Genomic DNA, 12,493 nt, shown 5'->3' on the forward strand with positions numbered 1-12,493 from the left:
CATTAGAAGGGTGGGTGGGAGGGTGAACCCTCGTCATGAAAACATGAAAAAGCAAAACGAAATCAGGACAGGAGACGGCAGAAAAGCTCACTGCCACTGTAGGTTCTACTACATGCTTGGAAAGGGAGGGGTGAGGGAAGGGGATTCAGTTGCAATCTGCAACCTCGCCACTAGATGCCACTAAATCTTACACACTGCACCTTTAACGGTTCGAAATATAACCCATATGTAGTTACAGGTCAGATATGTTCCTGCTACATCACTCAGGTCATCCTAAGACACACTTCTCTAATCCTTTATTTAAAAAACAAGAGCTTTATTTTGTCTTTTTATACTGGTGATTTGTCCTTTTGCACTTTTCCTAGCTGTTTTAATCTTGCTATAAAACACTTCAGATTGGTTCCCAGATTCTCCATTTCAGATTTAAGACCTGGATTAATGCCTGTCTGGGGAAAACAACCCTTCACAAACTTTTCACAAATCTGTGCACAATTCAGTTGTTAAGATATAAGCAAACAGGTTTGATGTGAAATGAGTCACTGAAACTTACAGCCTCTGAGATCTTTATAGTGGTGGTGATAGGAACTATGGAACCTTGCAAGTGTCCGAAATGTCTACAAAAGTATAGCCATCCAGTGAACCTACATGTGTTGATGGTAAAATAGTGATAACCTGAAAAAGTAAGTTTGCTTTGCAGACCATTTGTCTTACAACAACCAAGAAACACTCCACACTATTGCAGCACAATCATAAACATTAATGCAACGTTTCCGTGATGGAGCTCTCAAAGGCTCTCAATGGCTTTGTTTACATCTGAACCACTTAATTATGCAGGTAATTTGAATAACTGGAGGAGTTTTCCTTTAAGAATGGACATATTGGACACCCTTGCCAGGTTATTTAAAGCTGCTCTTGGTAAACCAACTTCAGCTGCAGTGGCTTCACCCACTGTAGTGAAATATCTGTGTTTTACTGCCATCTAGTGTCAGTGAGCAGTACTGCAATCACAAAGCAGTGCTTTGACAGCCTGTGGCAATCTAGAAGTTTAATAATCTGAAGTGACTCATTACCAGTGAATGCGCCTATTAAAAACATATCACATTTCTCAGACCTTTACTGAAAACGTCCAAGAATATAAACTACGATATAAAAGAAACAAAAACGATGCAAAAAGAAATCACATGATAAACAGATTTATTTAACAAGTATACAGGAATGCTTAAAGAGGTCAGAACATGCTGTAGACGATAAAAAAGGGACAAATGTCTTGTGATGACCGCTTTCAGAAGTTACAGGAGAGTTCGAGAAGAAAAGCTGGCGTCAGCCGTTTCAGGCGCTGGGAGCGTACTGCATCGCGAGTCTGTCAAACTCATTCTCCTGCGAAGGACACGCGTATTCATTATACATTGAAAAAGCATGAATAGGTTCAGAAAGGTCTGTCGGGAGCATAATCATCAGCATTAGCCCGTCATTATAATCACGCTCAGCATCAAAGTGAAACTGGAAGTTATTATTTTCAACCTCTGCAGTAATCAGGAAATACTGCAAAGGCTTCTATTCTTTTTTTCTAATCATTTCTTTTATGAGTTTAAGACTTCAGAGAAATCTTCCAGTTTAAAGTGCTCACCTTAGTGAGATATTCCTTAATGAAAGGATGGGATCTGTGGGCGTCTTTGAGCTGGGACAAGTAGCGATTTGTAACCTGTACAGGCACAAGAGAAAAACAAGAAGTTAAAAGGGCAAGTTCTAGAACTAGAACGATCTAGAACTAGAACCATATCAGTTAGTAACTGTTCCACACTCCAATGCGCAACACTCACTCAGCCTAATACCGTCACTGAATAACCACGCCCACTCAGCCAGCCTTCATACTTTCACTCTCTCAGCTGCAGTTTCCCATAGGGATGTCTTTTATGGACAGGACAGTTGTAAAAAGTGACCTCAGTCTCTTTTGAGTTGATGTGATCAGGCTCTCTGTGGACTAAGTGGATGCAATTCTGTCTTTACTGCAGTACACTGGGCATTTAGCTACACTAACACACTCCAGTAACATTCAGAGAGAAGCTTCAAGCCTAAATCTTCACTGAAGGAGTCAACATGTCCTTTTAAGAACTTCACATGTCTGAGTTCAAGTTAAAGAGCTGCTATAAAGCAAAATGTCTTCCACAATACCAAAACTAATACCTAACTTTGATACAGATTCCCAGACAACAGCTTTTCTGATACCTTCTATTAAATTACACACAGAGTGGTTGTGGATTAAAACAGAAATGAAGTACGAGGTGCTGGAAGTGGGTATAATTTACCAGCTGCGCAGGACTGCAGACTAATCAAGACAGGCTGACAACCACAACACATACAGAATGAAATTTAGACTGCCAGGAGTCTAGATGTAGAAACATGCATGCTTATTGGCTCACAGATGCTGATCAGACTCTCCTACAGCACCATAGCTCCAAATACAGGCTTTTCCTAATAAGCTTTCACCCAGACCTGGTGGTTTCATCTACTAAAACTCTACCCAGAAATCCTCAGACTACCCCAGGCTAATTCATATGCAGACTGCTCCCCTGGTAGATCAGGAACAAGACAAGAACAGTCACTCACCTCGGGAGGCTTGCCCAGGTGCTGTGTCAGGACAATCAGATTGATGAGTGTTTCAGGGTGGCTGCTGTCCTGTGGTGGATTAAAAGAAGAACATAGTGATTGGACAATGTATACAGATTGGAGAGTCTCATCTCAGTTAGCTGGCTCCAGAGCACCACCTGCACATCTGACGTTTTTTATAGTTTGGATTTTGGGCCTGTACTGCACAATATAAGGCTACTTACACCTTATATTAACATTTATTGTTAAGATGAGCCCCGATTGTACTTTCCCTGTATAAAAAGCGCATCAACACGTATGTCGAAAGCGTTTTTCTCCTGTTACCATAGAAAATTGGTGGGGCAGTCATGGGCTGGAGGTTAGGGATCCAGCCTTGTGACCGGAAGGTCGCCGGTTCGATCCCCAGAGCCGACAGCACATGACTGAGGTGTCCTTGAGCAAGACACCTAGCCCCCAACTGCTCCCCGGGCGCTGCGGATAGGGCTGCCCACCGCTCTGAGCAAGTGTGCTCACTGCCCCCTAGTGTGTGTGTGCTCACTAGTGTGTATGTGGTGTTTCACTTCACAGATGGGTTAAACGCGGAGGTGAAATTTCCCCGTTGTGGGACTAATAAGGGTCTCTTAATCTTAATTTTGCTTGGGGGGGGGGTGCAGGGGGGGGGGGGTCTAAAATGTTCATCAACTCACTTTAACTATGAAATATTGACATTTGTGTAAAGAGACCGATCTGCGCGGCACTAGGGGTCAGCCTGCATTCTGATGTGATGAGTTTTCATGCCACGCGACGTACTACTGAAAGAACTGCGGTCACCAAGTTTAAATTATGCCGCGGTCAAGAGCCTCAGTAGTAGCACAGTCTCTACTGTGCTAGTAGCGTCTGTGGACAAGGTCCGGCAAAGTGACAGTGACTGGATCAGATGCTGACTCTGCTATGGGTCACTATAGTTTGGTGTACTGGACAAAACCGTTCAAGAAATCGTCGAACGGTTTGGGGAAAATTATGTGGAAGGCCTAATCACACTGAACAACATTCTCAGCTCTAGAGCACACACGGAGGTGGACCTGGCATCTGCTGCAGCTATGGATTTCCCAAAGAGGAGACGAGTGCAGAGCTGTCTCTTCAATGCTATATCATTTTTAAAACTCCGCTTTGATCCATGATTTGCACTTTTTAAAGCGTCAGATCTGATGAATAGCATAGTAAACGTCAGTAAACTCTTTAAGTTGCTCCTGACTGGGTCAATGAGCAGCGCATCATGCAAAAGGAACTTTTCTTGCTTGTGTCGACCGAAAACTTGAGAAACATTATGAGACAACTTAGAAATATTAGTAAAGTTAGAAATTTCCTGCCCTTTTCTGGCATTGAAAAAATGTTTTTTCTCCACCCGTTTGGACGACTGCAATGCCTTATTTACTTGTCTGAGTCAAGAGGGAGGTGGCTCGTCTACAGCTTGTTCAAAATGCAGCTGCTCTTCTTCTCACTAGGACAAAGTGTAGGGAACATATTACACCAGTATTGGCGTCTCTGCACTGGTTGCCTGTAAGCTACAGAATAGATTTTAAAATTTTAATGCTCACTCATCTGTTCATAACGAGGCTCCAGCATACATCACTGAGCTCTCATGTCCTCTTCATAGTGCAAGAACTTTAAGGTCTTCAAATCAGGGGTTATTAACCGTTCCTCGTATTAACGGATCAAAGGGGGGCCGGGCTTCTGCAGTCTTTGCCCCAAAATTGTGGAATAATCTTCCTAATGATGTCAGACTCTCTGATTCAATCCAGGTTTTTAAAAAACGTTTAAAGACTTATTTTTATTCTCTTGCTTTTAACAGCTTTTGATCGATGTGCTTTGTAAGTCGGTGTGCATTTGAATACTTAATTGTGTGTATTACTTATTTGAGTATATGAATATAATGATCTTAATTGTCTTGTATTGTATTTTATTGTATAATGTATTTGTATTTTTATTTGTATTTTATAAGTATTTTCTAAAGCACTTTGTGAGTCACTCTGGAAAAATGCTATAGTTTACTTACTTACTGACTTACTTAGACAGGAGTGACATTGCCTGAAATTGGAGTTCTAAATACTGAACCATTCACGTGTACGCGGAAAAACAGTCAGCGCATTTGAAGCCATGCCCTGGTCGGCGCCGTCTTGCAGTTGACAGTTTACACTTTGATAAATATAACAGGTTTTATACTTCCTATATAGTTGGCTAAGATGGCTTGCCCTGTCACAACACAAGTCTCAGATGTTGCCCATCTCTATAGCTGTACACAGAAAACAGAATCCTTTTCCATGTGAGCTAACATCGGTGTTAACCACCTCTGAATGAAGTCCGACTGATGTGATCGCAATCCGATCACAATGTGTCTTGGGTGTGTTTTAATGTGGCTTTTAACAGCTTTCGTGTCACCAGGTGAAATCCAAAAAAACACGGATGCAAGGTGTAAACAGCCTGTTTAAAAGGCAGCCAGTATAAAAGGGTTCACTGCTCAACTAGAGAGAGTACCGCTGATGGTCTAAGGCAATTCTCTTACTTTGTCCAGGGCGTCCTGCAGGACAGACTCGGCCTCGTCCCATTTGTTCTGGGCCATGTGGCAGGCGGCCTGGCCATTCAGCAAGATCAGCGTGGGAGAGTATTTATCAGCCATCTCCTGGAAGATGTAGAAGGAGTCCTGCAGCTTCTCTCCTCCCTGGCAATAAAGAAGAAAAACATAATAACTGAAAAGAGATCCAGGACAATTCTCCAAAACCGGTAGCTCTTTAGCATCTAGAGCGGAGATCATCAATTGGCGGACCCAGACGCTGCTCTATCTGAACCTGGACCTATAAACTATGGAAAATCATTTAAGTTCGACAGGGTGGTCCCATTTTAACTGGCGTAACTTTTCTAGCCTTTACGGCAGCTTTAGCAGCACGGGAGACCCACAGAACAATCGCATGTGTTGTAAATATCACGTGACGTTACTCAGCCAATCATATCTGTGTTTTATACTGGGCACTGACACTCGTGTGAGTGGTGCACACACAGGGGAGGAAGAAGGCGAGAAACAGCGGTCAGAGAAGAAAATGAGACGGCTTATTTTACATGGCGTTCTCTAAAAAGAGAAAACTGACAATAAATGTTGTTGAAATATGACTGAACTGTACTTTATTTGATAAGATGTTGATATAACTACTACACTTCGTTTTACAGTATATATATATATATATATATATATATATATATATATATATATATATATATATATATATATATATATATATATATATAAGACAAGTTAGACTTTATGATGTTCTGACCTTTGCTTGAGGAAATTTTCTTTGACTGGACCTTATTAAATTTTAATTAAAGACCTCTGATCTAGAGCATGTGTTATACACTACATGGCCAAAAGTATGTATGAGATCATTTCTATTTAGTGGGTTCTGTGATTTCATTCACATCCAACAGGGTTGTGGCGGCATTGTAACAACTCCACTGTCAAGCATACAGTCATGTAACCTCCGTAGACAAGCACCGTCAGTAGAACAGGTCGTACCGAAGAGCACAGTGACTCGGTACTGTTATAGGATGCCACCTTTCCAAAGAATAAGTCTGTCAAATTCCCGTGCTGCTAGAGTTACCCTGGTCAACTGTAAGTGCAGTTACTGTAAAATGCAAACGTCTAGGAGATACAGCAGCTCAGTCGTGAAACGGTAGATCACGAAAGGTGAGCGCTACTTGCACGGAAGCAGAGCCGACTGTAAAGTTTGGTTGAGCATGGATAATGAGTCTGCGGCTATTTTTAAATGGATTGGGCTCTTTAGTTCAAAGGAAGGGAAATCTTAAAGTTACAGCATAGAAATCACATTCTAGAGAACTCCAACAGTCTAAGAAAGGCACTTTCCTTCATTTTCATGAAAATGTCCCCATACGGAAAGTGAGGTCTGTGAAGAAATGGTGGGGAAGAACACAACGATGCTCAGGTGTCTACTTCTGGCCATGTGGTGTATGTAGGGCAGGAACTACTGAGTGTTTTCTTTTCAGAATATTGTACTGAATTTTATCTCAAACATTCTTTAAGGATTAGAAAAGCTAAAGGCATTCATTTCATTAAAAAGACAATCAAATCAACAGCAGAACACAATAATATGAAAAACTCTTCTGGGACACAAAACCCCTGATATTAACTCTGTTCCATAGCCAACACCCAACAATCTGAACATTTTCCAGCAGCTACTGAGTTATAGCTATTCTGTGTAGTGTTTATGGGACTGTTTTGAAACAGACTGGGGTTGTTTTATTTGTCAAACATTTTCAGTCTTTTTGCAGTCTTGTTCTATACTACTGGTTCTCAAACTTGTTCTCAGGGAGTCCCAGACAGTCCACATTTTTGCTCCAACCTAACTTGCAATGCATAGGGATAGAGCAAAAATGTGGAGCGTATGGTGGTCCCTGACAACCAGTTTGGAAACAGCTGTTTATGTTTTCTATGTTATTTTAATTTCTATGTGTTCAAAGTTGCTTCTCCACACCCACTCCTGTGGATCTGAACACCAGTCTGAAGTTTTCTACTTACTAGTGGCTCCAATTTATTACAAGAAAAAATGCTAATGAAAGCATGCTGGGTAGCCGTCCACAGCAGAAGGACATTTATTTGAATTATACCTACCATTAGACAAAGAGGTGCCATAACAAGTGTGTAGAAGTTACAGAGAATTCAAGTAAAAGGATCAAATACTGAAATGACTGCCATTACTGTTTATTAGTACTTGAAACTCAATTTTATTGTATATCCGTTGCAGAATAAGTTATATGAAGCGAGGCAAGATGTCAAAGGAAGCCAGGAACACATACTCACCACAGCGAGGTTGACCCAGGCTGTGGCCAGCTGAGTGAGCGTAGCGTCTTCATCCTGTTCCTGCAACTTTTTCAGCTCCTTCCTATGAAGTTGATATTCAACACGTTAGCAGCAGCATGCACACTTAAAATTATGGTTCTTCAAGGGGTCCTTAGTAAAGAAAATGGTCCTACATGGAACCTTTTTGAAAAGCTTGAAATCGTTACAATATAAGAACCCTACAGGGAACCCATTCAAAAAAGTTCATTAAAGAACCACATAGAACAGCTTCTCCATCAATCTGAAGAACGCTTTTAACTAAGTGACACTTCTTTAACCCCACAAACGGGGAAATTCCACCTCCGCATTTAACCCATACGTGAACTGAAACACCACATACACACTAGTGAACACACACACACACACACACACACACACACACACTAGGGGGCAGTGAGCACACTTGTCCGGAGCGGTGGGCAGCCCTATCCACGGCGCCTGGGGGTTAGGTGTCTTGCCCAAGGACACCTCAGTCATGGTGGCAGGGCCAGTTCCCTAACCTCCAGCCCATGACTGCCCCCTTATAATGCAAAGAACCCTTCAATCAAATTTCCACATTAACTACAAATTCATACACAAAATCATGTAAGAATCTGTCTATCAGAAAAATATGTTTGCCCACAGAAAGACACATCTGATGCAGCAAACATGCAACCACACAGTAGACCAAGAAACGATAAGAGCCTACCTTGCCATGTCGACTCTATCCAGCTTGAGAAGTACTTGGACAGTCATCGCCATGCTAAAACATAAAAAAAAAGAAAGAAAATCCAAATAAATACACAAAAACAAATGTGTGACTCCTGAAGGCGAACTGTGGACCCCCCAGCACTGACCACTCGAGGCTGTCTCCCTGGTGAAGCGTTCGCAGGGCAGCGTCTGTGTTCATCTCGTGCAGGTAGATGGAAGCGGCCATCAGCAGGAAGGTGGTGTTTGAGACATCTACACTTTTGCTCATCTTCTTATCCAGCTCAGCCACGATCGCATCCCTGCAGAAAGCAAAGTATTTTCACCATGAAGTTTCATTACACGTATGTAACGCACTCTACAAAACCAGCACATTTTACAAAACATTAATGTTAAAGTGACCACTCAAAAATAGAAACATACCCCGCATCTCCTCTCTGATCAATACACCCTGTGCAATACATCACAGCCACTACTGTAACGACACTTTTCACTATGCACTTTACTTTACGCTACAATATTGATGCAACTCAGAGTTAGTCATGTCTAGAACATGTGCTGTAGGACAACCTCATACCACTCGGTGCCTGCTGTCTTGTAAATACAGACAATCTCTCATATGCCATGTGAATATGTAAATAGATACTTTTATACTTTATTTCTCTTGTACTTTAACTTATGTCCAGATTTATTACTATTTTTCTGCATAGTATATGTAAGGTTATGTGTAATTATATGTCTTGCTACTGTAACACTGCAATGATCCCTCTGGGATCAATAAAGTTCTATCTATCTATCCCATTGTCCTGATACTCTAAATCATACTCCATCGCCTGATTTTGCACAATCATGAGCGAAAAGGTTGATCAATAATCCACCCCAGTGGGGCTCAGTGGTATTTAAATGCACAGTAACAACAATTATAATGGGTTACACTGGGTCAGATTTTTGGGTGCTGACCTTTTGCCCTCATTAGACATATAGTCTGCGAACATCCTGACAGCCTTCAGCTCCTCAGAGGAACTGGGCTTGATGTCGTCCAGCACCACTCCATACTTTCTCTGCAGAGACAACAACAAAATAAAAACCCGTTAACTGCGCTGTGTTTCTCATTCGCTGGAGACCCAAATCACTTGGCGATTTTTCATCACAGCCCGGCTCAAAGAAACGAGATCACTGGTTCACATATTGGGCTGTTCAATATGCAAATTTATGAAAAAATGAAACATGTAGCTGAAAAAATGGAGTTGCACTGCTGGTAACTTACCTGTGCAATGTATGCCCTGTAGAGGAAAACGTCCTTCTCCAACTCTTTGTCTGGACCTGATGTCTGTGAAAACAAAAGAACTTGACAGTCAGGCATTTGGACATTAAATGTATAGCACTGGTTTCCTGGATTAAGCCCAGTCCTGGACTACACAGCATTCTGAACTGGGAGTCTCCATTAAAAAGTAAGTGTAGTCCTGGACTGGGTTTAATCCCGGTCTCAAAAAAGAGCCTTTAGTGTGGTATATAAACCATTTTCTCATCTGGACACTGAGTGGAGCTGAGAATCTAAATCAATAGTACTACTATTAAATTAGGGCTGGGCAATATGACGATATATATAGATATCGTGACAAATTCCGTCTCAATAAACAGTCCGTTTTCTGAACATAGTGTATACTGTCAGTATGTGCAGAACACTGACCGACTGTTGATCAGCTATATTTTCACTAGACAAACTGCAAAAATTAGTCCTATTGAACTGCATTTAGTGCAACAAATACTGAATAAAAATCACTGTTCTCATAATTTCTGATTGCATTTTAAAAACGTAGCACTACTGGTTCTCTTTTCCCTGTTCCAGCTGATCAGAAGTCTAAAGAAATATATATTTGGTGATATGCCATGTATTGTGAAAATGTCCTGAAGTACCACAATATTATAAATATGCCAAATCGCCCACCTTTATAATAAACAATACGTAATAAATAGCTACTAAATAACATGCTTTAAGGGGAACTTCAACGCCCATTCCAGAGAAACGTCAGCGTGAGAATTGTTCACAGTGGTGGTCATAGGAACCAGATGATTAATATCTCCAAAAGCTCCCTCACTGAAAGATACGGTTAGATATATGCCGCCTGATGTCAGACGCATCGTTTTATGACCAAGTGACCAGGTTTTGGTTTAAAATGTATTTTAACCCATTCATTACAATCACGGCACAGGTACATTCAGGGTGTTGTGAGGTAAAAAAGTTCCCAGATTTAGGACTATTCTACCATCATCTACACTCCATATAAAAACCATAAAACCTCAGATCACACAGAGGTTCACTAGTGGTTTAGGATAGTAAATAAAAAGGCTATGTGTGTGTTGTGTGACATGGTGACGTCTGGTTCCCATCACCACCACTGTAAAGAAATTTGAGAGTGTTACGTTTCTCCAACAATGAACCATTACACATCCAACCCCTCTGACTTGTTTTATTCTGGCTTTTGTAATAAGATTTTGGCTTAAAATGTACCTTAATACACTCATTGTAATACATTCATGGTGGAGGGATACTTGCAGGGTACTGTGAGGCAAAATAGTTCCCAAAGAAAGCTCACCTTTTCTGATGTATCCCAATCATCAAATCAAACCAAATCAAAATGTATCTGTATAGCGCTTTTTACAACTGATGCTGTCACAAAGCAGCTTCAAAGGAATCAACATCACATATGAAAACTCAGAAGGCTTGTGTAGGTTCTCTGGTGGGCCTGGATAGTAAATAAAACGGCTATGTGTGTGTTGTGGACATGGTGACGTCTGGTTCCCATCACCACCACTGTCAAGAAATTTGAGACTGTAAAGTTTCTCAACAATGAACCACTTCACCTGAACCCACCCTGACTCTGTTTACATCTCAAGGACTCAATTATTCATACAATTTTTCGGGAAAACGGTGGAATTCTCTTTTAAAGCCAGCTTTGTGGACATGGATTAGGCCAAGTCTTGGAATAAACTGCAACGTCAGCTGAATGTATTTCACATTTATGGCATTTTGGCTGACCCTCTTATCCAGAGCGACTTACGATTTGATCAGTTTACACATGTGGGTGAAGGTGGTGTTGGGAGTCTTGCCCAAGGACTCTCATTAGTATAGCGTAGGGCGCTTGAACCCCAGTCTCCAGCGTAGAAGGCAGAGGTGTTACCCACAACACTAACCAACCGCCGTTTCACCATCAACAGCTGTACTTAGCCCTTAAATCTGGGTCTGGAAAACAGCCTCTTAGCGTTGAGAAACTGCGGAGAGGGCTACGACTGTCTTATTCGAATTTCCCAGCTCACCTTAACTGGTGCGTGTAGCTGCCGCACCATTTAAGGTGGACCGGGAACAATAAGTTGGAGAACCAGCTAGAGGAGTCAGACAACCACTCTCCTGCGATTGTAAGAGCCGCTGTGGTTATCTCTGGCAGTAGAGAGCGGGGAATTTGCGCTGTCTACAGTAAAAATATCCACAAAATTACCGTTGTTCAACAAAACCGGCTGGCTGACTATGCTAAGCTAACAGCGGTTAGGCTGGGTGACAGCACGAGCACAACTGCCTCAAACCCGCGGAAATCTCCTCTGTCGACGGCGTTAAACCGCATTAAACCGCTGCCGTACCTTTACTTTCTGCGCTTCGTTAATGCAGTGCTGGTAGCTGCCGATGTAAAAGGCGTTTTTCACGTCGAACAGCTCGTCCACTTCTCCCTGTTGCGACGCCATGACGCTGGAGATCAGGACACGTCACACCGGCCACATCACCCGCGTACGGAGGAGGAGGAGTGGGCGGGGCGAGCGCTGATTCCTATTGGCCGACATAGATGTCAATCACACCTACCCCCGCCCCTCTCTGCCACTTTATTAGAAACTACTGTAGGTCCACCTTGATTGTGAACTGACCGGTCATTAGCTGGAAACCTACAGCGGTGTAAAAAAATAAAAATTACACTTAAAGGGGAACTCCACCAATAATAATAATAATAATAAAAAAATCTACATATTTAAAAAAAAAAAAAATCTACATATTTAAAAAAAAAATTCTTTGTTATTTTTATTGTACAGTGTCCTTGGGTGTCTTGAAAGGCGCTTGTCAAATGAAATTTTATTATTATTATTATTATTAAATGGTTAAGATGTAAAAAAAGTCATTCAGAGTGGCTTTATAGAGAAACTTACGAGTCAGAATTGTTCACAGTGGTGGTGATAGGAACCAGACGTCTGAAGAGTTTAATGAAATTGTTAAATATACACTGCCTGATGTCTGAGACGCTGTTTTATGCTGTTTTTTTTTTTTTG

General features: G+C 41.6%; 1 protein-coding gene across 1 annotated transcript; it reads right to left on the bottom strand.

Moving 5' to 3' along the window:
- Positions 1-1,177: 1,177 nt before the first annotated feature.
- Positions 1,178-11,971, bottom strand: cope (COPI coat complex subunit epsilon). Its single transcript, XM_017703327.2, has 10 exons — positions 11,819-11,971; positions 9,450-9,512; positions 9,143-9,243; positions 8,332-8,484; positions 8,184-8,237; positions 7,457-7,538; positions 5,150-5,305; positions 2,608-2,676; positions 1,628-1,702; positions 1,178-1,377 (listed from the first exon to the last, which is right to left on the bottom strand). Exons 1-10 carry the CDS (start codon positions 11,918-11,920, stop codon positions 1,330-1,332), a joined length of 903 nt encoding a protein of 300 aa, XP_017558816.1. The 5' UTR covers positions 11,921-11,971; the 3' UTR covers positions 1,178-1,329.
- Between the last annotated feature and the right edge of the window lie 522 nt (positions 11,972-12,493).

The sequence above is a fragment of the Pygocentrus nattereri genome, chromosome 2, assembly GCF_015220715.1.
Source record: "Pygocentrus nattereri isolate fPygNat1 chromosome 2, fPygNat1.pri, whole genome shotgun sequence".
NCBI classification, from domain to species: Eukaryota; Metazoa; Chordata; class Actinopteri; order Characiformes; family Serrasalmidae; genus Pygocentrus; species Pygocentrus nattereri.

Coding starts and splice junctions, on each gene's coding strand:
- cope (XM_017703327.2), bottom strand. CDS start 11,920: ATGGCGTCGCAACAGGGAGAAGTGGACGAGCTGTTCGACGTGAAAAAC. Junction 8,238..8,331: donor CAGGGAGACAGCCTCGAGTG/GTCAGTGCTGGG, acceptor TTTATGTTTTAG/CATGGCGATGACTGTCCAAG. Junction 7,539..8,183: donor GATAGAGTCGACATGGCAAG/GTAGGCTCTTAT, acceptor TCAACTTCATAG/GAAGGAGCTGAAAAAGTTGC.